This window comes from Ochotona princeps, chromosome 27, assembly GCF_030435755.1.
Source record: "Ochotona princeps isolate mOchPri1 chromosome 27, mOchPri1.hap1, whole genome shotgun sequence".
Taxonomy (NCBI): domain Eukaryota; kingdom Metazoa; phylum Chordata; class Mammalia; order Lagomorpha; family Ochotonidae; genus Ochotona; species Ochotona princeps.
Window position 1 is genome coordinate 20,061,315 of NC_080858.1, and position 26,171 is coordinate 20,087,485.

The 26,171-nt window shown below is 49.0% G+C and overlaps 1 protein-coding gene across 1 annotated transcript in view; it reads right to left on the reverse strand.

The window, feature by feature from the left end:
• CRACR2A (calcium release activated channel regulator 2A) overlaps nucleotides 1-26,171 on the reverse strand; it is an 88,179-nt gene that overhangs the window by 37,529 nt on the left and 24,479 nt on the right. The window contains exons 2-6 of the mRNA XM_058655856.1: nucleotides 18,833-19,069; nucleotides 12,934-13,042; nucleotides 11,099-11,279; nucleotides 8,011-8,157; nucleotides 339-429 (exon numbers count right to left, since the gene is read on the reverse strand). Of these exons, the coding sequence (XP_058511839.1) occupies nucleotides 339-429; nucleotides 8,011-8,157; nucleotides 11,099-11,279; nucleotides 12,934-13,042; nucleotides 18,833-19,036 (732 nt within the window). The 5' untranslated portion in view covers nucleotides 19,037-19,069. The remainder of the gene's footprint in view (nucleotides 1-338; nucleotides 430-8,010; nucleotides 8,158-11,098; nucleotides 11,280-12,933; nucleotides 13,043-18,832; nucleotides 19,070-26,171) is intronic.

Here is a 26,171-nt window from a genome sequence, read left to right on the forward strand (position 1 = left end):
ATAAATACGTATATACGTATATATACACATACATCCTCATTCACTCATGGATGTAACAAATATTTGTGGAGCACCTACAACATTCCTGATACAATAAGTAAAAGATTAAGATCTCTGCTCCTCTGGGGGTGGCATGTTAGCAGGGGGAGACAGACAGCAATCCAGAAGAATGAATCATTACAGCTCATCTCATGTATGAAGCTGATAGATGCTTGGAAAAAATTCAAGTGGAGAGAGAAGGACTCAACAGTGCAGTGGGTGGGCTCAGTGGTCTTCCACTGAGGGGAAAGAGCAGAACCATGAACCCCGGGTCAGCCAGGCGCTCCGGGGCCACTCACCTTCAGGAGAAACTGCTCCTTCTCGCTCTTGATCTGCTGTTCCATCTCCTCATACAGATGCTGGATTTCCTCATCATAGGCAGCAATTTTCCTACATGGACCGCAAGGGGAGATACTGAAACAATCTGCACCTGCAAGCCTACCTTGTAAGCTAGAGGAGGAGGCGGGGGGGGGGGGGCAGCTGTCAGTCAGGCCAGTTGGGGCTGCAGCATCACACCCTTTGCATTGGTCAGTCTGGCTGGGATACAGGCTTAGCCACCTGATCTGGGCTGCAGGGGATCCCTGTGACACATTTGCTTGTCTCCCCTTTCCCAGCCATCACTCCCATATGGTCCTGGTGTTCCTTGGCCCAGCATCCTGCCCCCCCACTTCCTCTGCTACACTCACAGATCCTGGGCTTACAGACAGTGTGAAGTGGGTTGGGACAGCCCCTTCCCTACTGAACGGCAGAGTTGATTGTGTTCCTGAATTGCTTACTTTCTCTCCACCTACCTATGGTGACATGATCAGAGAATGTGCCCTGAAACCATATACTGAAGTTTGTGCCTTCCACAGGTCTTGTACAGAGCCCCAGAAGATTTCACAATAGTAACAACTCCCTCGCCCTCCACCACAGAGGCAAGGGCCGGGTGCAGGTCATCTCAGATGCAGGCCTCAAGGGGACAGCTCCAGGAGGCTGAGGCCACTTAAAGGCCAGCGGTGACAACGCTGTGTCCTCATCCTTGCTCTTGCTCTGCGCTGTCTCCACTCTGAAAAGCTCCACAGTACAGGAAGCTGGTTCCTGAACTGCTATCCCTTCATGGAAATGCAAGCAATGCAGCTGGGTGGTGGGAGTGGGCACCAGATCATTCTAAGATAAGCCCTTTCTCTTCTTCCTTCCCTCCCAATAATGGAGCCTTCTTTTAATGCTTCATCAACCACCCCACCCTCCCCCAGCCAAAACATCCCAGCAGGGAGAATCTGGCATTGGCACAGGAATGGAAACCGTAAGTTACAACACCGCAGCACTGACATTCCCAGGAGATGGCCACTTGCACCTTGCCTGACTGTGTCGCATGCCCCATCTCTGATGCCCGCTTCTTTTCCTCTTCTCTGAGGACACTCCAGGCTCCATAAACAGACTGGTAGCGTGGCTCTCCAGGGCTGTTTTGGACATCACACACACACATATGTGCATACATCCACAAGCTTGGTACTTGCCACTCTACACTCAAATGCTGGCAAGCTTGTTCTGCTCCTTATTCAGCAATTCAAGAAAACAGCCCTGAATCTCCAGCCTAGGATATAGTGGGGAGATGTTTGTAAAAAGACATGGAGAATTGAATAAGGAACCAGCGTTATGGTGCAACACGTTAAGCCACTGCCTGGGATGTCCACTTGCCATATCAGAGAATTAGTTTGAATCCCAACTGCTCTTCTTTTGGCCTAGCTCCCTGCGAATGTGCCTCTGAAACAGTGGAGGATGGCCTAAGTGCTTGGGTCCCTGCCACCCCCTGGGCGTTACAGATGGGGTTCTAGGCTCCCAGATTCAGCTGGTCTAACTTGACGGTAGTGACCTTTCTGTGGAGTGAGCCAGCAGGTGGAAGACTCTCTCTCTCTCTCTCTCTCTCTCTCTCTGTCACTCTGCCTTTCAGATAAATAAAAAAATGTAGATTGAACAAGGATGGGAACGTGTTTAAGTCCCTGAGTCCTCCATCATTTTAACTGTTAACTCTCAGGTCCACATGAGAGTGCAATTTTCCTGCTCTCCAAGGCTTTGCCACAGCTCCACCACTGCCACGGCCTCCCCTGCCACCCACTGGGGAGTGCTCACCTCATCTGCACAGACCAGAGAAAGAGCAAGGAGCCACTCTGGTCAGTGTCCCTCCTGGGGGCAGGGCAAAAGCCCATGATTCTAACCCGGACAGAGAAGCAGGTGTGAGACTTCACGGTCAGGGTCATTCACAACAGGGCACTCGCCTTGGAGTTCTCTTTGCAGACTGCATGCCCAGCGCTTGAGAGAAACCATACAATGATGGCTTCGGGGCATGAATAGCAAAGGATGACTGCCCTCTGTGACCGCCCTGAGCAGCGGCCCTGTTTCTCTAATAGTGTTTGGCATCCCTGGTGCAGCAAATCTCTTCTTCGTTAAGTGTAAGCTGCATCTTACTGGTGGAAGGCAGACGTTTGTGGCTGTTCCTTCTGCTTTCCAGCTAATCCATAAGAGTGAAGAGATAATCTTGGGGCAATAACACAGAGAAAAGGCCCATGCCAGGGAGTAGGAACACCCCAGATGCAGTTTGGATTAGCGAAGCAAGGGGGTGTTCTCTTGGTCCCCGGAGTGATCTTGTCTTCCAAGAAACCCATACGCTAGCAAGTGCTGGTAAGGAAAACCTTAGCTAGGGGGTCCAATTATATAAATACTGGAGAATAGATAAAAATGAGATAAGAGAAAGTGAAAACGGATTTAGTTCTCCTAAAGCAATACCAGTTACAAATCATTCGTTTAAGCTGTTTACCATTTATGTTTAGTAACCATGGAGGGCATTAATTCTGTAATATTCTTCAATGTGCTTATTAACCGCTCTATGCTGTACCTGATTAAATTAGCACATTCCAAGCTTTGCTTGTTCATGTGTCAGTTTGCTGGTCTTGAGTTCATTCATTTTACAAACCATTAAAATCCAAACAAAGGGAAGACAACTACAAGGTCCCAGAGGCATCTCCTCGTGGCTATTGCTCGCCATGGCCGAGGTCACTGCCGAGCAGTCCCCCTAGTACTTCAAGGTGGGCCTCAGTGGTCCTGGGTCCAGCCAGCATCACACCTGGACATGCTGGTATCTTCAGAGATTCTCCAGGCCCAACTGATGTCCTGACAAGCCTGGGTCAGGACCCAGCAGTCCCAGGAGTAGGTGCAGGGGGGTTCAATTCACACCAGCCACATCACTGACCCAGCTCATGGGCCAGGGTGACCTTGGGCTATACATGCTCCGACCTCCTCTCTTCCCAGGGTACCACCCACTGCACATCCCTCCCTGCATCACCAGGTGGATAAAAAAGAGAATGGCATGGAAACTGTTCAGAGCTACAAGGCTTGGCGTAGGCATAAGGGAAACATTTCTGATTGTAATGATTGTCCCAGGCTTTTTGCAGGATGAGGGACGCTGCTCTGGAGAAGGAGGAGGTCAGCTTTAAGGATGAGAAAGCTGCTGAGTCTGGGAAGGCTCCGGGGCAATCAGCCAACCAAGAAGCAAAAGGCTTAGTCAATAAAAACTGCTGTCAGACCAATCCATCAGATACCCAGGCTGGGAGTGAGCGGAAGCTGTGGCTCCCAGAGCCTGCACCAGCAGGCAGCTCTGCAGACGCTCTCCTGAGATCTGCTCATCTGGCGGGCAGCATTCCAGAAGGTGCACCATGTGTTGCCATCAGAGGAGAAAGGCAGCCCATTCCGGATGCTTCTTGTCTGCCACCTGCTGCAGCCATTGCGAGACCTCCTGGTCTTGTGGATGGGTCCCTTCTCTGAACTCTCCCAACACCAGACATTCTGCAGAAGACAAGACCATGTGTGGAGAGACTCCTGCCTCTCTACCAATATTGTCAAGAGTTGGTCAAGCGCTTCTTAAAGTACCACTAGAGCCTGACCCTGTGACATAGAAAGTTAGGTCTCTGCCTGTGGCACCAGCATCCTCATATGAGCACTGGTTCATGTCCCAGCTGCTCCACTTCCAATCCAGTTTCCTGCTGATGGCCTGGGAAGGCAGCAGAGGATGGCCCAAATGCTTGGACCCCTGAACCTGCATGTGAGACATAGAGGAAGTTCCCTGCACTAACATGGGAACCCGGAAGAAGCTCCTGGCTGCTGGCTCCTGATCGGCTCAACTCTGGCTGTTGTGGTCATTTGGGGAGTGAACCAGCAGACAGGAGATCTTTCTGTCTCCTTAAAATCTGCCTTTCTAATATTAATAAATAAATAAATAAATCATATATATGTTTATATGGATGTATATAAAGAACCTAGGTCCAAATCCAAGCCACAGATTGGTACCAGGACAGCTCCGGCCAAGCACCTCTCTCTTGAGAAGGTGGCTGTGTGTGTGTGTGTGTGTGTGTGTGTGTGTGTGTAGGGAGCAGAGGGGGCGGTATGTGTGGAAGTAGTGGGGGGAGAGGAGAGTCTGGAGTACTGGTGGGCCGGAATATGGGGAAAGAAACAGGGTTTGTGGCAAGAAGTGGTGTAAAGACCCGGCGATTCCAAGGTGCACACCAGCTCAGACTCTGGGCGGCCTTTCACAGATACAATTTGCCAAGCATTGTAAGGTGAGATGTAGTTAGCAGTCACTTAGCCAGCCAGCCTCCCACAGGGACTGTGGAAACTAATTAACCTTCACCAAGCACTTGGCACAGCGAGGGTGACGGTGTGACACCGGAGGGAGGCACTGACTCTGGGGCTGCCGCTGAGACACTCGCGCCTGGGCTTCCCCACTGCTCACAGCGTTTCCCCTCCCCGTGTGTTCTCCCTCTTTTGGCTTCACTTTTCCAGTAAAAGCTGTTGGCGTTTCTGAAAGTCATGCAGTTCACTTCCTAGGTGTTACACAGAGGCGTACTGAAATAGGTCTTGGGAAAACTAAAAGGAACTTGTTCATTCTTAAGATGAAGGTGTGGGTCGATGCGATGGCTCAAGTGGCTAATCCTTCCCCTCCAAACTCTAGCATCCCCATATGGATGCCGGTTCGTATCCCAGCTGCTCCACTTCCATTCCAGCTCCATGCTTGTGGCCTGGGAAAGTGGTGGAGGATGGCCCAAAGCCTTGGGATCCTCCAGCCACTATGGGAGACCCAAGGGAAGTGGCCATTAATGGAGTGAACCAGCAGGTGGAAGATGTTTCTCTCTGTTTTCCCTTTCTGTAAATGTACCTTTCCAATAAAAGTAAATCTTATAAAAAAAAAAAAGAAGAAGGAGGAGGGGTGTGATTTTGATTTTGGAGAGATGAATGGCATTTTTCTACATTTGGGACATATCTCAGGAGCTTAAACTTCGTCAGAGTTTTAGAAATGGCCCCTGGCCTTGGAGGATTCTCATGCTGACTTCTTGCGACTCTTGGTGGCTGAGATGGGCGTGTCTGATGTGTGTCTCTCCTGGTTTGTGGAAGAGCAACACAAGGCTGGTGCAGAGTGGGAGTACGCCCTACCGGCAAGCTTTGAGCCCAAAAAGCTGCGTTCCCAGCACCTCTGCTGTTTGCACGGGAAAGAAGAGCTGGCCTCTGAGATGAGGAAGCTACAAAGTGCTCAACGTTGGAGATTGGAGAGGGCTCAGGCTTCGGGTTCGGTGACTGACAACCTCCCCCAGGTTTCCAAGTTCCACCTGGAATCTGCCAACCATGGAGTGAGCAGGAACTGGAGCAAGAAAATGGGGCTTATTGCACTGCCCAAGCTGAAGGAAGACAAGACCATGGGAGGGCTTAGCCCCTTTCCTCCCTGGACACAGAGCGCAGACCCCATAGAAAGAGAAGACGGTGGGTGAAAGTCGGTTCAGCCTAGAGTTCAGCTTTGGGCTGGGAGACAGATGGAATGGTTATGGGGGGCTTGAGACCCAGCACTGCCCCCTGCTGACTTCTTCAAGAAGCAGCAAGGAGAAGCTCTTCCTAGAAAACTCTTTCAGATTTTCTTGTTTCCCTGAAGTGTTTTCCCATCTTCTGTAACTGCCTGCTTGTCCGTCTCCACGTCTCACACATGCCTACACTCACACACAACTGGAGTACAGCTGAATGCAAAAAAAAAAAAAAAGAGTGTGCAGGAAATTCTGCAAAGATTGTGAAATCATCAATTGCATTTTTTAAGATGGATGAGTTTCTTTCTAAATAGATTCGGGCTGCCTTGGTGGAATCAACTTGGCAGCTGTCGCCCACCCTAAAAAGCAATCTGGTTTTCATTAGGTTTACAAATCATGCCCCAGTGAACACAGGGCGTCGACAGCCCTCGCCTTTCCATTTGCTCACCGGGCAGTGTTAACGGGCTTCTGCCCCACCTACTCATACATCCATAAAGCTGGACAGCCTGCATTCCTGAGACATTTGACCAAGGATAGCAACCTTCTACACCATGTTGTCTGCAAGGATAAGGGGAGAGGTCTTTGAACTTCACCTTGAGTTACCTCGAGGCTCAGACTGTCCATGGCAGGCCAAAAAATCCTGTAAGATGCACAAAAACACCCACTGAAAAGGACAGTCTACTATTTTGACATTTCTATGTGCCAGTCCCATTCTGAAGACAGACAAGCATGGTCCCTGTGAGACAGGGAGCACATGCCTGACTTACACGCGAGGAAGCTAAGCCTCTGGGAAGTAGAGAAATGGGGTGCAACTTGCACAGCTGGTGGGCAGCAGAGACAGTGAGGAGAACCGATTGGGTTTGGTCCAATTGGGTCTGCTCAGCTAAGAGTTACACGGAGGTAGCTTCCGCAAACCCGCTTTGCTCTGAGTCTCGGGAAACCCTCCCTGGAGTGCTCCCCAGAGTCCGTGATCTGGGTTCTGTGTCCTCCAGCACTGTTCCCCCAAGTTGTAGAGAGTCCCAGGGGAGCTGGACAGGTGCGTTTTAGAGTGGATACCAGGGAGGTCCCAGGGGGAAAGCAGCCACAGCAAAGAGGACCTGTGTTCTGGTCTGTCAGTCAAAACACGTGGCAATGAGGGCCTCTGCCTTTTCAGTTAGTAACCAGGATGCTTTTCTCTGAGACTGCTGAGCACAGAATGAAACCCAGGCCACCCACGGGGCAGGGATGTTCTTTCCATTAAGCCTGCTGGGAAGTGACTGCCTGGAGGGACTCCTGCAGAATGCCATCACTTTTTCAAGCAGCTATGCAGGGGAGTGCAGGGCCGAGGGTGGATCACACACCCAAGTGCTTCCCAAGCCCAGTTCTGTTTGACCATCAGTGGTATAAGCCATCCTTGGAGACAACATATCTGGTTGCATGATTCACGAAGTGTGAGCCCATGGCTAGAAATGGCTGTCCCTGACTGAGCCAGCACACTGCTCATGAGTTCTCATTAGGCAATCAGGACCTTCCCCCTCGCCTGCTGGTTTCCTGATGCACTGCCATCCATGCTAGCTGGTTGGATTCTTCAGCGCTTTCTTTGCTGAATTTGGTCTGTCTCTGGAGAGGACTTGGAGGCAAAGAGAGTATCAGGAGAGATGAGGGACCATGACAAGAGAGGGGATGTTAGGAGAGGGCAATGTGGCAGGGCTTGGGACCATCTCACAGAAACGCCGTTCTGCAAGACAGGGCTGACCCACAGCTGGGGAGAGACGCTGTGTGCTGGGGTCTTGGGCACCAGACAATCTCATACCAGTTCCTGGCTCTGCTATGTGCAAGCTGTGCATTCAGGGGCATGACAGATGCTTTCCAGGGGCTCGATTTCTTCCTTGGTAAAATGCAAATAATGCATAATGAGTCCCCAGTGTAAAGCGCTGTTGAGAGAATTAAATAAAATCGAGCATTCAAAGTATCTTAAAGAGCACCCAGCTAATAGGGAGAAGTTAGCAGGGTAGAGGGAAGGTGGAGCCCCGGCCCCCACTTTGGCAAACAGCGGTAACCGGGGAGCGGTTCCAGGGAAGGTGTGGGTGGAAGATGTCAGAGAAAGAGCCCTTGGTTGTTTGTGCTTTTTGTCCCCAGGTCCCAAGAGCAGCTGAGACTGGCTACCCACTTTTGGAGGATGCACTCCAGTTCATTCTTCTCCTCGTGGGCTTCTTGGAGCTGGGAGAAGATGCTGGTCAAGAAGCCCTCGAAGCTGGACAGCAGGTGCGGCTCATCCTTCTTCAGCTGCAACCACAGTTGCTTGATATCACTCTCGCTACAAGAAAAGGAAACGTGTAAGTATGGGCCTTTGGAACGGGAGCTCTGCAGGGCTCACTGAGGGGCATGGTACAACAGGTGCAGCTGCCAGCAACATCACAATCGCTGCTCTCAGAGTGACCACAGTGATAGGCATTGATAGCCTGCTGTTTACAAGGTACTTGATGAATCTCTGCTCATTCGATCCTCACTCCTAGGAGGCAGACACTGGTATTGCTCCATTGGCAGATGAGGAAGACAAAGGGGAGCAGCCCAAGGTCCCACAGCAGCGGCGGTGGCATGATCTGGGTTGGGGGCCCAACTCAGTCAGGGCTCTGTGACTCCTGCCTTGGCCTTTTTTGCGGCTGTTGGCCTGCCAGGGAATTCTGTGATGGGCCTCTGGTGCTGAGTGTGTGAGTGTGTGAGCAGAGGGCTGGGAGACTCAGAGTCCAGGGCAGAGTCTGAGACAAAGACACAGCAACACACCCGGAAATGAGCACAGCAGGGACAGCCAGAGCAGCAAAAGACACACACGGGGTCACCGTGGCCACCAAGGAGGAGCTAGACACCATGAGCCCTGACTGCTTCTGGAGAGCCTCAAGAATCTACAAACTAGGTCAAAGACACAGCTGATTCATTCCCAGTTACTTCACAGAAGCAGTTTGATTGGAGGGCAGTCACACTCGGGGGCCCCCAGGCTAAAGAATGAAATCCTCTGGGCTTGGGTAAGAAGCACCATATCTGAGACTCTTTCTTCCTAAGTAATATTTGATAGTGCCATGTTAGCATTGCTCTTTTGGTGTAGATTTTACTCTCCAGGCCCAATAGAGAAGGATAAAGGAACCTTCTTCTGGTTAGTTACCTGTTCATCTGTCTAGTTCTCCCTTTATCCTTCCCATATTCCACCTCTTCCATTCTTTCTTTCCTACACTTCATCCTAACAATCCTTTCAGCACCCATCTATCCATGTATCAGTCCACCCACCAACCAACACAACCATCTATCCATCCACTCATCCATCTACTCATTCATTCACCTATCCAACTAGCCACATACACATCATCCACCTATCCACCCAGCCACTCACCTGTCAGGTATTTGTTATTATATGTTGTGAACTTAGCACCATACCCAATGGCATTGCACAGTCTTGGAGGGGGTGATGAGGAGTCTCTCTGTTTCCCAGAATGTGTGCCATTTCCACCTACCCGGTACATGATGTGGGTGTTCAGTACATTGTACAGATAAAATGCAAATGCCACACAAGGTTCAGAGAAGAACCAGGGCATCCTTCCAACCCTTAGTAGGTTGTCCCCTGCTTTGGTTTCAATGCTTACGTCTCCCTAAAATTTCTGCGTTGAGATCTTAACCACCAAAGGTAGCAGTCTTAGCAGAGAAGGGCCTTGGGTGATTAGGTCATGGACACAGAGACCTCAGAAATGGAATCATGCCCTTATGAAAGAGGACCAGGGGAGCTCATGTGCCCTGCCTGCTGTGGGGGCACATGGCAAGAGGACAGTTTCCTGTTAACTGGGCAAAGGAACTGCACCAGACACCGTAACTACTGGCACCTTGAACTGAGACTTCCCAACCTTCAAGACAGAACTAAGTTTTCACTGCTGATAAGGTGCCCAGTCTATGGAAGTTATGCTCTAACTGTCTTAACGGACTAAGGTACTCCCTCCTAAAGTCAGTGTGTTCTAAGATTAAGGTCTGCCTTGCCGGCTTACATCTACCCATGTCTGCCAGGTTCCTGTTGGGAGCCTGCAGAGCATTCAGTAGGGTTAAGCTCCTCCCACCCCTGCCATGAGATTTAAATGCCCATCTGATCCTCTTCTGGGGCTCACTGGGCCACTTAGGCATGGCCAGATCACCTCACCCTAAATTGTTGGGGAAGGGATATGTCCTTCAACTTCTGACGAGAATCAAGCCAAAGCTTTGCAAAGCTGCCAAATCATTTAATCAAGCTACTGGGGAAAGCCCAGTCCAGTGTGCCACTTCTGGACACCCAGAGGCTACCTACCATGAAGGGTAGAGAAATACAGTCTATGAGTGTTCTAGGTGGGGTGGTTGGGGGAACAATCGATCATCTCTACTTGCAGGACAACCCCAGACCATTGGGATGAGCAAAATACCTAAAGCCCTCTGAAGTCTTTGCAGCCTCCTGAATTTTTTCACCAGGTCCCCTGATCATGAGTACTCCCCTCAGGATGCAGCTGAAGCCCACTTTAATTCTTCTAGACTAGTCTGAAACTTCCCAAAGTCTTCCCTTTTCCAGGATGTCTCGAGTTGGCTCAGTTCCACTTAGGCCTTTGCCATAGTTTTCGAGTCATAACAAGTGAACTCTGATTTGAGAGCCTGGCAGAAAGGTGGTGGTCCCAGGAAGTTGGGAAAAGTAGGGAAGAGCACGTAGGAGATTCCAGCCATCTGAAATTTTCAGCAGAACCCTTGATTGCCCACAGGCTGGAATGGTTAAAAAGGGAAAGGAGAAAATCTAGCTCATCTCCTGCCAGGCATACGAGGGGCAACAGCTACCACAGGAGGGCCTTTGTCGGGGATGCATTGACAGGCTGTGTTACACAAATCTCTATAGAACCACTGGGGGTGGAAATGCTGGTGAGCAGATGACACCAGGAAAGCTCGGGGGGAGAGTTCCCGAAAGATCCTGAAGCCTGGTCCAAGACCTCTGTGGATTGAGCACCCCTTGGGGAGCGAGGCTAACCCAAGGTTTCTGGCACCAACTGGACAGTAGGCAGCCAGGGCAGCAGAGAGAGTGAGAGAAGAATAGCAATGTCTACCAAAGCCAAGAGGTCTGATGTCAAAGTAGAACCTGACACACCCAGCAGGCATTACCAAGGGTATGCTGTGAGAAGCCGGTGTCCTCACTGGCAATACCACACAGATGAGGGGCATGTTCCACCAGGCTGGCCTCCGTCCTTCAGCTCAGGCTCACCACTTACTCTTCCAAAACCTGCTGGGCTCCAAGCTTGTCCATCAGCTTCTGGAACTGGGCTTCCTCGTCTTTGTCTGCCCCCCCTGGATCCTCTTCTCTGGACTGATACACCTTTTCTTCTTGGAACTCAGCCACCTGTTCGCTTGCATCTTCCAGACTCGAGGTGTTCTGGCTGAAGAAAAAGTGACCTGGAAGGTGTGAGACACAAGGCTCTGAATGAAACACAACTGGCCCACAAGGAGGTCAGCTTTCTCAGCTGCCAGGAATCATCTGAAGCTCATCTGACAGAACAAGGGAAATCACTGACTGTAGAGATTTGATATGGACGCCATCACCTTGATAAGCATTCTACCAAAAATGCGAGAGCTGGGAAAGCCAGAATGCCTGACAGGTACAAGGAGGACTCCTTGGTGTTTCTTAAATGTTTTAAAAGAGGGCGGAGGAACCTTATTCCTTCTAAGGGCCTTTTGTATGTGTATACCATCAATCCTGGGGCCATACAAAAAAATTTCAACATTTAAATATTAGCCTGTTATAGATGTATTGAATTTGAGTTCCGCCTGTGTTTGTCTTGGCAAGACCAGACCAAATGATTTCATGGGTCTTACAACAGCCTATGTACTGCATCAGAAAAGTCTGGCTCAAAACACATCTCTGTGTTGATTTCATCTTTAAACAAGAACTCCCCACCCACCAGCCTCCAGCAGTCTGCCTATGAACTGTATCATCATTAATGTTATCCTTCCACTAGCCTCAATGTACTTCCCCTTCATAAGTTACTCTCCCCACACATGTGCTGTGTGGTGTTACAGAAATCTGTCTTATCCTAACAAGCCAATGATACACTCCCGAAGGTCAGGAAAGACAGCAATATCTCTCCTAAGACTATAATGGCCTGGACCCTTGCAGGAGGCAGACCTCTGATAAAATGTGCCTGGTGATGGATATGACCTGGGGACATGTTAGCTTCTCTAACTTGTTCTTGTATCTCCATTCTTCCTGGGGTCATCTGTAGAATCTCTATCGCTTTGAAACCTGTGAGGTTTCCCCCATAGCTGATATCCATCAACCTGAGGAAGACTCAGGTTGAATCAAGCAGGTGAATGATGAAGGAAGGAAGGAAGGAAGGAAGGAAGGAAGGAAGGAAGGAAGGAAGGAAAGAAGGAAAGAAGGAAAGAAGGAAAGAAGAAAGAAGGAAAGAAAGAAAGAAAGAAAGAAAGAAAGAAAGAAAGAAAGAAAGAAAAGAAAGAAAGAAAAAGGAAGGAAGGAAGGAAGGAAGGAAGGAAGGAAGGAAGGAAGGAAGGAAGAAGGAAGAAAGAAAGAAAGAAAGGAAAGAAAGAAAGAAGAAAGAAAGAAAGAAAGAAAAAGAAAAAGGAAGGAAGGAAAGAAGGAAGGAAGGAAGGAAGGAAGGAAGGAAGGAAGGAAGAAAGAAAGAAAGAAAGAAAGAAAGAAAGAAAGAAAGAAAGAAAGAAAGAAAGAAAGAAAGAAAGAAAGAGAAAGAAAGAAAGAAAATTGCTGGAACTGGCATTATGGTCTCCCCTGCCCCATTGTGTAAGCCTTCTGCCAGGGCTGCTATCCACTCTCATTGCCTTCCTCATATGGAGGGGACTTGGCAGTGACCATGTAGGCATGGAGTGGGTGCTGGCATACACAGCAGAAGTAAGCATGTGAAGAGAAGCCTAACGAATCCCAGGGACAGTAAGGCCAAGCACAGCAGCCTAAGAATGCAGAACTTGTACAACGTGGGTCCCCAGATTACGAGGGGAGAGGAAGAATATCTTCTGCAGCTTTAGGTGGAGCCCTGGCCCTAGGGTGCCTGGCATCCCCCTGCCCAGAACTTACTAAATCCAGTAGTGAATTCCTCTGGGGTCAGAAAGCCATTGCCATCAGCATCCAGGGCGTCAAACACATCCTCCAGGTCCTCCAAGCTCAGTGGCAACTCCTGATGAGCCTCTGAAAGGGATCCAGACTGTACCAGTTAGCACTGGCCGGACTCAGAGCCTTCTGCAGAGAAAGGTCTTGAGTCTGGTCCTGTCCCTCCAAAGCCAAGAAGCACACTTCTGCCTCCTGATGATTAGTTAACCTTCCATCTCAAAACAACTACCACTCACTGGGTACCTGTTAATGTGCTAGGCAATTTGCTAGAGGATCTACACATTCTCTTTCTAGCTATCTATCTGGCTGTCTGTCTGTCTGTCTACAGCAATCTGAGTTTCATCCCCATGACACTGCTTTGATTTTATACACCAACTTTGAGGTTCAGTGAGCTCTCTTCAGGTTGCATGGCCAGAAGTGGCATAGCCAGGACTCACTCCAACGGTGTCCCTCTCAACACCTATGGAAGACAAAAGCTGTACAGGACTTCACACCTGCGGGACAATACCCACATGGCTAGGAGCCATAAAGGAATGTGAGATGACGGGTGCAAAGCATGTGATACAGAGAAAGCATCCAACACTGAATGGAAGGGAGGGCGAGAAGGAGGAGGGAAGGGAAAAAAGAGGGAGAGATAAAGAGGCACTCAGTGAACGGCAGCCCGAGAGGAAGGTTTCATCCCTAGGTCTTTCTGGATCAATTTTAGCTCTCTTACCTCTGCTTTCCAGTTAAGGTGTAGGTGTCTAAGGGTCAGGCTTTTGGTAGAGCAGTTAAGATGATGGAAGAAACCCTGGAATTAAGCCCCAGCTCAGCTTCCCCATGGCTGAGAGCACCCTAGGGGAAGGAACGAGCAGATGGATGCTCTTTCTGCTTCTTGAAGAAATAAAAATAAATAAAATGTAAAAACATAGCCCAGTGAGATTGAGAGTGAGAAAGAGAGGGAGAGAGATAGAGAGGCAGGTGTGTGACTCTCAGGAACCTGATGCCCCAGTGTCCCCTCCCCACACTTTGGCCCTTGTGCTCAAAGCTGATGTTAGATCATCCCCGTCCCCACTTGGGTGATGGCTTCACCTCCTCTCCAGTCTGGATTCTAGTTCTGCTTCCAGTTGACTGACAATCCTCATAAGAAGTCAACTGCCATTGTCTGAAAGCACCAACTCCTCCAGGAGCGTTTGCATCCGGATGAGGTGATATGAGGTACTCCTGAGGTTGCACAGGCACAAGTGCTGGGCTGGGAGGACCCTATGAGGACGGAAGGAACGGCAGCAATCTTGGGTACCTACCAGGTATCCACACAAAATTTTTCCAGTGGAAGGCAATGAATGAGGTGTTTTACAAGGAGGAAGATATATACACCTCTGAACAATTAAAAAAAAAAAGAGCTGGCAGGCATGAAAACCCGTAACATCATTTGCGAGAACTCTCAGCTTGATCTTACAATGAGCTGGGAGGCCATGATGCTTGACTCAACAGGTGCCTAAGCTGTCGGAGACAATGACGCCTCACCAAGCTGGAAGACAGAATGAGGCAATAGACATTTGCAAGAACTGAAGTAACCATGAATGTGCTTTTCACATAGGGAAGGGGAGTCGGAGCATGTGCAGATATTCTAGGAATGGGTCTGCTTAGCGTATACAGTGCGATCAGCCCAGAAACCAGCTGTCTGAAAAGAGAACATGGGCTGAGGTGGTGGGTGATGGGGCCAGCCTGAGGCTTGGGAGTGCTAGTGGGAGCAGAGGCATTATGCAGAGGGGGCGGAATGACCTCCTGAGATCCTATCAAAGCCAGATTCCAGTCCTTCCTTGGGTTATCCTTCCTCCCTTCCCCTCCACACCCTACCCCCTTCCCCATCCTAGAGCAATGGCAGACATTGCTGGAGTTAGGAGTCAGGAGGCAGGAGTTATTAGCATCAGAGATGGGGTCTACAGTGTGTGCAACAGCATTGATGGGCTGTAGGATTCCGGTGAAAGGGAAGTAGAGAATGACACTGACCACAAAGCTCCCCGACCTGTGTTCTAATTCTATTCCTTGCCTACATCTCAAACTGTTCCCTCTTCCTGGTGTCAGTGGAAATGGGGGAAAAGCCATCCAATGTCTTTCAAGCCACTCTCCTGCTTGTCCTGGTTAAACCAGCACTAAGGGCTGCTTCTGCCTTTGCTGCAAGCAGTACAATCCCCCCATGGGATTCTCGCATCTCTTTTTGTTGGCCCTACTTGAAAATTCTTTTCCTCTTAATAACCATAATTACCTTTATTTATTTCCTTCTAGCACCCGAGAGCCATGTAAAGCCAATTTATCTTGGTACCGTCCCCTGGGAACCTGGTGCTAACTACAGTGTTAACAAAGTGAGATAAACAAGGTGGAGGGGAGTAGTTGTTTCTTCCCGGTGTGCTTTAGGCCCGGGAGGCTCTGAGACTTGCCTGAAAGGCGCTGAGAATCCAGAGCTTGGGTAAAGAACTCATCTCCCATGCAGGGCTTGAACAATGGTGTTATGGGTCTCCTGTGTATCTGTTTTAGAATGGCCTGTCACAGTCTTGCCATACCCACCCCTACCACACCAGCACCAGAGCCAAGTTCAGAGTCCCTGTTTGCAGCACCACCAATAACGAGCCTTCTAGACATTCTGCTTCACTCAGCATTTCCACAACTCTGAAAAGACAGGCAGGATAAAGACCAGAAGCAAGTAGGAAGTCGACTTGTCCCACCCCCATTGCCCACAGCCCGGAGGGCTCTTTCGAATGCCACCACCAGCAATTCCCAATTCCTACGGCTCTCGGCTCCTGCCATTCTGCCTCACTAAGGCCTTTGTGAACCACTAATATCTCCCATGCCTAAGTCTCATATCTCAGCCTACATTTTATATACTAAGATGCCATTAGCTGCCGACACAGAGAATCGCAATTCTCAGAAGATCAGGATCTCTTTGGGTTTACTCATTTTCGTGGCTCCAGGATCTACTGTGCTGTTGGCAAACATGGAGCATCAAATATTTGAAATGAGTAAGTGGACAGCTCCCAGTGATGACAAGAGACCGTGAACCAGCTACTGAGCGCCCTCTTCAGGTGATGGCCAGCCCCAACTGCTGATTCTCAAAGCCTTTTCTGGACACCTTCCAGGACCCAGAACAGGAGGTCATCCTGCTGCAGCCAGGCTGGGAATTTGTGCTCCAGAGCCATGGGAAAATGTTGTCTCTTGGAGCTCTCCTGCCAGCATTGTGAACCTTCCTGGTCTCAGCCTTGCTTGAAGCATGTGGTTGCACAACTTCAAACATGCAGAACTATCTTCAGAAACAGAATTGAACTCTCCTGAGAGTACCCCAGCATTCTGTACAGCCCTCTGTCCCAGCACTGGTCACTCAACCATATCCTCACATTTTCAGGATGGGAAGGTGATGCTGGAGGATGCTGTGCCTTGCAGGGCTTGGCTTAGGCTGACTTGTGGTAGAGACCCATGTTTCTCAACCTCTGCACCATGGAGCTCTTGCAATGGATAATTCACTGGTGGGGGGCGGGGATGAGTTGTGTAGAGAAAGGTGGGTGTCCTGTGTATTACATTACAGTGTCATGGAGGAGCCACTGGAAACTGGTGTGGTGTGTCCTCCAATAGTTAAACGTGGAAAAGCCAGATGATCTAGCAATTACATTTCTTGATATATTCCCAGAAGAATGGGAAGTAGAGTTATAGATATTTGCACAACAGCCAAGAGGGTGGTGGCAACCTAGTGCCTGTCAACAGGAGAATGGGTGACATGTAGGAGACCTGGAAGAGGCTCCTGGCTCCTGATTTCGGATCTGCTCAGCTCTGGCTGTTGCAGCTGCTTGGGGAATGAATCAGTGGACAGATCTTCCTTTCTGTCTCTCCTCCTCTCTGTATATCTGACTTTCCAATAAAAATAAATCTTTAAAATTAAAAAAAAAGACTGGGTTAACAAAATGGGTTAGATTCCTACAAGGAAATATTACTCAACCATAAAAAGGAAGGGATGGATGGACCTTGGGGACATTATCCTGGTGAAATAAGCCAGTCACACCAGGGTAAATATTGTGAGGTTCCACTTTATGAGGTGCCAAGAGCAGCTGAACATATTGAAACGGAAAATAGAACAGCAGCTGTCAGGGACTAGCAGGAAGGGGTGAATGGGAAATTGCTATTTAGTGGGTACAACGTTAGAATGGAGTTAGTTTTGGCAAGATGAGTACTGGAGATGGAGGCTGGCGATGGCTGCATGATCATGTCAGTGCCATTCGCGAAGATGCTGTTTGGGATGCCCCCATCCCAGATTGTGGGGAGTCCTGTGTTTGGGTCCCAGCACTGCTCCTGATTCCATCTTCCTGTTAATGTGCACCCCAGGAGGCAGCAAGGGTGGCTCAAGTAACTGGGTCCCAGCCACCTCTTGGGAAGCTCAGATGGAGTTCCCAGCTCTTTGATTCCATCTGATCCAGGCCAAGCTGCTGGGGTCATTTGGAGAGTGAACCAGCAGTTGGAGATCTCTGTTTCTCCCTTTCATTAAAAAAAAGATGTTTTTAATGGTTATGGTGGGCAAGTGTATATTTTGTGTATTTTGCCACAATTTTAAAGCTTAGCAGTTAGGAGACACCAGGGACTGGGTTAAAGATGCGGAGTGTGCACAGTGCATTTATGGAGGGATTTCCAGGCCTGGGCTTAAGGCTAAGTGTTCTACATGCATAAGCTCCTTTAATTCTCTCCTAATGCTGGGAGGCATCCATTAATAATTCACAGCTGAAGATCTATATTCCAGAGGGGTTAGGAGATTTACACAAATTCACGTTATTCCTAAGCTGCAGAATCAAGATGAAAACCCAAGCCAATTTACCACAAAAATCTCTTAAAATTTTCTTGTTGACTTAATTCAGGGTTCAGCTAACTTTATCTACAAAGGGCCAGCCCACTAGATCCCAGGCTTTGTGGGCCATTCTGTCTTTGTCTTAACAAATTAATCCTGCCCCAGTAGAGGGGAAGCAGCCCTGGTAGTTTGGAGAGGAATGAGCAAGGCTGAATTCTGGTAAAACTTTATTGACAAAAACAGATGGTGTGTTGAATCTGATTCACTTGCTGGCTCCTAAGCGATTCTTAACAGTCTGCAAAACTGATCTTGTTATATGTAAATGGGCTACTGTCTTCTTTGTAATGAGGAAGAAGAAATAAAAGAGACTGAACTCTCCTCCTTTTTCAAAATAGTAGTGAACTCTCCAGTACTTTCTTGGAATACTATTTCTCCCCCTGACCCATCCTGGGGTTCTTTCCTGTTCTTGCCTATAGCCACATGCAGCCTGCAAGTTCTTCCCCTTCCAGTTCGCACAAGGCTGTGCTGGAAACTGAAAGTGACACAGGTAGTGGTGAACCAAGTCCAAGGGAGCTGGACACCCAAGAGGAGGAACTACACTCCTAGACTAGGTCAGCTACATGTGGGGATAACAAGGAAGGAGCAGATGCTTGTAGAGTCTGCTCCAGGAGCCCAGGAGTAGCAGGTGGACTTCCATAGAGTCCTAGCTGCAGTTACTTGCTGCGGAGTGGCCATCAGGAGAGTGGGTCAAGCTGGTGCTGCTCCTTGGGACTTTATATATATAAAGGAGCTTCTGTCTGCACGCTCCTCTAATCTGTGTTCCCATTGTCATTTCCCATGACCCAGGTCAGAGAAATGAAACAGCTCTAAGTATTGACAGTAAGCAAAGGCGAGTCACAGAATAAACCCAGGAGATGTGGCTCCTCCCCAGAGATCTTTCTCCTGGGCTGATGCTGGTTTTTCGCAGAACTGACTGTGTCTTTTCTGTTAAGGATGTCACCTCTATCTGGGCAAGCCCACACCCCAGACCAGGAGATCTAGGCCAGTTGTGACTTGGCTTACCCGCATATCACTCCTGGCGATAAAGCCCTTTCCCTCAGCATCGCAGGTCTGGAAGAATTCCTGTGCCTTCTTCAGCATGGCCAGCTGGCCTGGCACCCGCTCTGGGGTCTCCTCTGGGAGATCTAGGCAGGCCATATTCTCCTTGGGTCCCTGGCCAGCTGTCTGAGGTCTGGAGACCATTTTCCCATCTGCAGCAGCAGCCATACAGACGCATCGGTTTCTTTGTCTTTTCAGGATCTGCAGGTGGAAGAAGGGAGAGTGGGTGTGGTGAGACTCAGAGAGGATGGAGGCAGGATGAAAAAGAAGAAGAGGGGATGAGAGCGCAGTGCCCAGCTGCTCGCCACTGTATCCTGACATCTCTTAGCAACCACCTTGCAATTCGCAAAAGCACTGGGCAAGGGGAGGAAATGTGCCAGGATTGCTAACAGATCAGCCAGCCCAGAAGAGGACAAAGAGATGAGAGAAAAAGCAGAAATTTGCAGATTGGAAAGGGGTGCCAGGGAGAAAGGCTGACAATAATTTCTCCCAATATAAGTGCCTAAACAACAAAACAGAGCCTGGTAGACCAGCTGCCACTTACCGAGTGTTTACTTAGAGGCAGGCACCATGCTGTGTTCTCTGCATACAGCTTTTTCCCCTTAATTTTCACATCCCTGTCAGATGGATGGCATTGCCCCCATTTTAGCATAGTGAAATAACTCCATTTTTACCACTGGGAAAATTGAGGCTCAATGATGTGGGTTGAGTCCAATTTGTCCCCCAAGACTCCTGCAGCTGTGCAAACATGGATGTCTTAAAGTTAATGGTTGACAGAGGAAGGGAGAAGATTTGATACAGTTGTGGCAGCCAGGAAGTGGAGCCCCATAGGAGGTCTTTAGGTCATCAGGGGCTCTACCCTCGGAAGGTGGCTTTCCTAAGATCTGATTATTACTCCAGTTCAAGTTCAGCCTTGGGATCCTTCTCTGCTCCTTGGCTCCTCTGCCATGGCCAGCCTCCATCAGACTCAAGTTGTAAGCTGAAACAAACCTTCTCTTTCCCAAAGTAACTTCCCTGGGTTATTTTAGTTACAGTAATGAAAAGCAGACTAATACATTCGATGACACACAGCAAGTTAGGGCAAAAGCAGAGATTTCATTTCAAACTCTTATAAACTGTTTGGTGTTGGATCATAAACCCTGCTTGATCCTAATTCTGCAACACTGTGAACATAGAGTGGCCCTTCCTCAGGGGCCCTGGGATCTGACATCACTCACAGCATACGAGTCCTGAGTGGGCTCTTGGCTCACACTGTGGTTCTCTGCCAGGAGTGTGAACATCATAGCTCATGTGAGAGAAAGCCTGGCCCATCCTCATGAGAGTTCATGTTGCACCAGACTTGCCAGCTCAAGTCTCTCTCTTCATCCCACACAGAATCACATATCACACACCTCACTCTGAACCTCACAGCCTCTCAAGCAGGGTCTTCCAAGAGTGTCTTGCCATGGAAGAAGGCAGACAATGGGGTCTGCAAAAAGTTCATGGAAAATGTGTACTGTGAGCAAACGGTGCATGGATCTCAGAACTGTTTTTGCACCAAAATATCTCACCTTCTAAATCCATTTTCCATGAACTGTGTTTCGAAGTATTTTCGTCCAGAAGCCTGGCACCTAGTCTGAACTCCACTGCTACATACATGATCTTGAATGAAGGCAAATGCTGTGTGGGCCTTGGTGGGTTTCCTCACCTGTATGAAGAGAATAGGGACCGACTTGTTCATCTCAAGGTCCCCTTCATCTCTGAGTCTGTGAGATGCTGAAGTCGTGAAATATCACTAATGCAAAAATGAAGTTAATGTGATAAAGGGAAACAATGTTGTTCCTAAATGTTCACCTCTCTCTTTTTTTCTTTAGAATGATGTATTTTTATTGGAAATACAGATTTTACAGAGTGAAGGAGAGACAGAAAGATAGATCTTCCATCCACCAGTTTACTCCCCAAATGGCTGCAAAAACCACAGCTGAGCCTAACTGAAGCCAGGAACCAGGGACTTTTTCCAGGTCTCCCGCATGGGTACAAGGTCACAAAGCTTTGGGCTGTCCTCTACTGCTTTTCCAGGCCACAAGCAAGGAGCTGAATGGGAAGTGGAGCAGCCAGGACATGAACCAAATGCTCATGTGGGATGTTGGCACCTAAAGGTAGAGGATTAACCAGTTGAGTGATCATGTTGGGCCCTCCCTAAATGTTTCTAAATGGAAACTGCTTGAAAGTAGGACAGGTCCAAGTTTTTAAAACATGATAACATCTTTGTTTAAAAACATAATAACAGGCCCAGTGTGATGGCTCAGTGGCTAAATCCTTGCCTTGCACATCCTGGGATCTCATATGTGTAAGGGTTTGTGCCCAGCTGCTCCACTTCCCCGCCAGTTCGCTGCTTGTGGCGTGGGAAAGCAGCAGAAGATGGCCCAAAGCCTGAGGACCCTGTACCCATGTGGAAGACTTCGAGGAGGCTCCTGGCTCCTGATCAGCTCAACTCTGGCCATTGCGGCCACTTCGAGAGTGAACCAGCAGGTGGAAGATCTGTCGCTCTGTATCTTCTTCTATCTGTAAATCTGCTTTTCCAATAAAAACAAAGTAAGTCTTTAACACACACACACACACACACACAACAAGGGCCAGCTCAGGGGTGTAGCAAACTAATCTTCCACCATTGATGCCAGTATCCCAGATGAGTGCCTGTTCAAGCCCTCCTGCTCCACTTCTGATCTGGCCCCATCCTTGGGCAATGTTCTTTCTGGTCATTCCTGAGTGGTGTGACTTAACAATCACCTAATCCTCAGAGGATTGAACATGTTTATTTGGTCTTGCCTAGGGAGAGGTGCCTGGGATGTGAGCCCTAAAAGGGGCTGCAGCTGACCCTGCCTTGTTTCTAACTGGGCTTCACTCAGCACACCTACATCAAGTTCTGGGCTTTAGAAAGACTTCTGGGTGATGGTGGTGGTGACAGGGCACCACCTCGTGCCTAGCCTACTGGGTGTCTACATCCACAAGGCCCCACAAGAATCCCATCTGCTGCTCAAAGAAAACTGATCCAATCATATCTGGCATTCTTTCGACATACGTCACCTTATTGGAACCTGACATTCCCCTTCAAGGTAGGTGTGATTAGACTTCCCACGACACAGATGAAGAAACTGAATTGTTGAGATAGTAAATAACTTGGAGGGAGGTTTAGTAGAGTGAAACCTCCCATGCTTGCTCACTCTCTCTCTCTCTCTCAATCTGCAGTCCTGTGTGTCCCTGCATCCCCCAAGTGATGTGATAACAACTCCCATCTCCTCCCAGAAGCACGTTTGTCATTTTTAACAGGCTCATCATTATTACATTCACTCACCATCCTTCACTCGTTATCCTGGAGCAAGCTCTGAGCAAATGCTGAGAAATACAACCACAGATAAGTTGTGGGCCCTGCCCCTCATGAGGGAGATTTCAGTCACCATGATGGCAGTTGGAGGAAGGCATTCAGGGCTCAGTAGATGGTGAGCTGGCTGTCACCAAGAAAGACATGATGAGCTGGATGTTGCTGCTCAGGGTGCACGAGAGGGGCCCTCTGCATGCCCAGCACTATTGGCAAAAGTGATCATGGCAGATGCCTCCCAAGATCATGGTTCCCTTCACCCCAGGCTTACAGAGCTGGGTCCACTGTTAAATCTGTCTTCTCACTTGGCAGTGGTGGGGGGAGCAAACTCATGTTTCACCAGTGGCCTAGCAGTGGCTCCTGCCCTTACCTCTCCTATGGATCCCACACCACGGGCTGAGCCTCTGGGGGTCCAGGAGATGAGGCTGAGGTGAGGCTCCTTTCAGACAGCAGCAAAGATGCTGAGCTTCCGCTCCTAGGGCCCCTTGCCCCACCTCCCTGACCCTGCTCAGGACCAAGGGATACAACCCAGGAAGCCCAACCGGTCCAGAAATGAGGCTTTCCCCTGTCCCAAAGCAGGTTGTCATCACTTCTGGGGCACATGGTGGAGAGGGTATTGGAACAAATGCTATCCCTTCTCTGAGAGTCTCTCCCTATGTTGGGAAAGAATATAAATTTCGGGGCCTGATGTGGTGGCTCAAAGGCTAATCCTTCATCTGCAAACACTGACATCCCATATGGGTGCTGATTCATGTCCCAGCTGCTCTACTTCCAATCAAGCTCTCTGCTTATGGCCTAGGAAAGCAGTGCAGGACAGTTCAAGTCCTTGAGCCCCTGCACCCACGTGGGACCCAGAAGATTCTTCTGGGTCCTGGCTTTAGATTGGCTCAGCTCTGGCTGTTGTAGCAATTTGGGGAGGGAACCAGTGGATGCAAGATGTTCCTCTCCGTCTATCCTTCTCTGTAAATCTGCTTTTCCAATAAAAAAATAGAGAAATATTTTTAAAAAATGCAAATTCCAAGGTCATGCTGCCGGAGTCACCATGACTACAAACAGGTCTCTAATGTTCCTCCACCGAGGAAGAAAGAACCAAGGTAGTGCCTTAAGGAACACCAGTTATTCTTCCTCTTATTGCTATTGAAATCAAATTGGCTCCCTTCACCCCAGATTCCTTGTGCTCTAACGAAACAAAGAGAACAACAAATTACATAAAGGGACATCATCAAGTCTGTCACCTCATATTGCCTCCTCCAACTGGCTGGCTGGGACTCTGGGCTGTGACATCACCACCTTGGGCCATCAGGAGGGGAAGAAGCCCTGCCAGCCCATTTAAAGGGGCAGGTGAGTGGAGGCCCCTGGGAGAAGGGACAGTCTCTCCATTGCAACGACTGCAGCTGCTGCCTGGGCTCCAACCAGCATGCTTTCTCCTCCGATGAGGTCCAATTTCCTCGTTGCAGCCTCAAGGGAGACAGGGAACAGATGTCTTCTAATGCTACAATATAACCCTGCAAGGTATGGGTGGGCAATATCATCCTGAGCTCTTCACAATTCTACCCTTTTCTAAGACACATTAAAGGCCCTTGATAACGCGTTGAGGTCCCTGTTGAGAAGGTTGCTGTTCACCCTAATTCCTCTAATAATTAGTGGTTTTAAGCCACTTTGAAGATAAAAGGCATTTCCTAAGAACTAAGTCCTATTATGATTAGCTTTGCAATATTTCCTTGCTGATGCTGATGAGCACATCAAAGCCAAACACAGCCACAGCATGATAGCTGGTGGTTAATTAGATGTGTTTCAAGGCGGCTGGTATATATTAAAGAAACTGCTGCAAAATTTATCAACATTTAAAAAAAAGTATCTGCTTTCTTCCTAACAGGAACAAGTTCTTTGCAAAGGCTGTCAGTACCGATGCTTGCAAGACAAGCAATGGGAGAGATGCGGTAATAACAGGCGCCTGGGGCCTGGAGGAGAAAAGAAAGACAACACCTGGCTTTGTGCAACATCTTAGCATTGCCAACACAACGCTACGGAGCGTGTCTGATTTTGTTTTGTTTCTGTAATCATGCTGTGATATAAACAAGTAACACTACCCTGGCTTCGTAGATGCGGTGGCTGCAGAAGATCACAGGTTTCAGAGGCAGGTGCGTCAGTGAGATGCGGCTGGACACAATTAAGGCTGCAGACCCGTTATCAAGACAACATCACTGATGACTCAGCCAGAGCCCTCGGATATATGTGCACCCTCCCCCAGCTTCTCTGGGCCTTGACTTCTAACACCTGCACCTGCAATTCTTTCAGGTAGGTCTTCAGGGTGCAGAAGTCACTTTGTCCACATGGGCACAACAAGAAGTGCCTCCAAGTTTCCTCCTGTCCTTGTAAATTGCCCTTAGCCAATAACTGTATGGTGCAGAGAGAGAAAAGCTCTGTACTGCTGCCCTGAGTAGGAATAACCACTCAGGGCTGTGGGACACCCTGTACAAGACTATATTGTGGGACCAGATGGAGCCCGGAAGTTCCCCATGGATCTTACTGTTTGTGCTTTTACCTTCTCCTGCCCTCTTGCCCTTTCTTCCCAGGTTCCTGGGGAAGCACTTCCTTCATTAATCACCCACTGTGAATTAAATGGGGACCCAATCTGAGACAGCTCTCTGGACTCCGCACTAATGTGAATATCTTCTCTGTGTGTTTTATGAAAGACTTCTCCCAGACTCCCTTAGTTTCAATCCCTCTCTTTCCGAGTCTCCTACCCTAAATATCCATCTTTCTTCTGCCTACCCCTATAACCTCAACTCTTAGTTGTTTATTTTTGAAGCTGTGGAACCCTAATGTTCCAAAACCTTCTGGGAAAAAAACGGATCACTGCACTCTCCCCAGCCACATGGAAGGCATTCAGGCCAACAGACGCAATGGGAGATGCAGAGCTGTATTTCAGATCATTGGTTCCTCGATGAATTTAAAACCTAGCAGGGTGACAAGATGCAAGTCGTGGTAGCAGATGCTGCAATAAGAGGTACATGTGTGCAGGTGTGGAAACAACGGTAGCAAGTAATGCTCATGAGTCCACAACCTGAAGGCTTGGGCAGCCTTCGCTGGCTCGGTGTCTGTCCCTCCAGGGCCCTGGGTTCCTGCCTTCCAGCCCCTTCTGCAGTGGAATTCTTGTCTTCAGGATACACTCAGCTGCTTTACTGTCAGAGGGTGAGCAACAAAGATTCTGGACAACCTTGTCCCGTGGACTTGGGTGGCCTTGCCCTCTGTGGCTTTACTGGGCAGTCTACACTGGGAGCCAGGATGTAAGGGGCTTTAGGTTACATTAGAAAAGCCTGGTGGAGGTAGCCCTTAGAGTAGAGCTGCCTTGTTCCAGAAACACAAACGCAAGAATGAAAACAGGCCTGGTTCTGTCCTCTTCTGGGTTTTAGGGAGGTGGTAAGGAGAGGCACATCAGTAATGACCCTCTGTCTGGATTCAGTCCAGCCTGGTGGGGGTAGACCCACGTGCAAGAGAAGGACCCTCAGGGCTAACCAGGCTGTCTCAGAAGCCGCCAGCTCCAGCAGCTGCTCTCTGTAGCAACTGGAACCCACTGTTGAAGAGAAAGAGAGACGCAGAATTATGGCCAGAATCATGGTCCTGTCTATGAAGATAAACAATAAGATGTAAGAGAAAGTCCTCCAAAAGTGCTGGAGGAGGAGTAGGCGCTCAGACACATGGGATTACATGACCAGGGAAGTTTGGGAATTGTTCAAGCTGACCCTGGAGCGTGATCCTGCAGAGTGCTCTGGCCACAGGCTGAGCAACATGATCTGAGAGCACATTAAAGTGACTGGAGGTGATGGCAGGGACAGCAAAGGACACTGAAGTAATCTATTGTTCCTCACACTGAGGCCAAATCTCAAACTAGTTAGAACTGGTAGACCGGACGTATGTTACTAACACACCACATTCATGAGA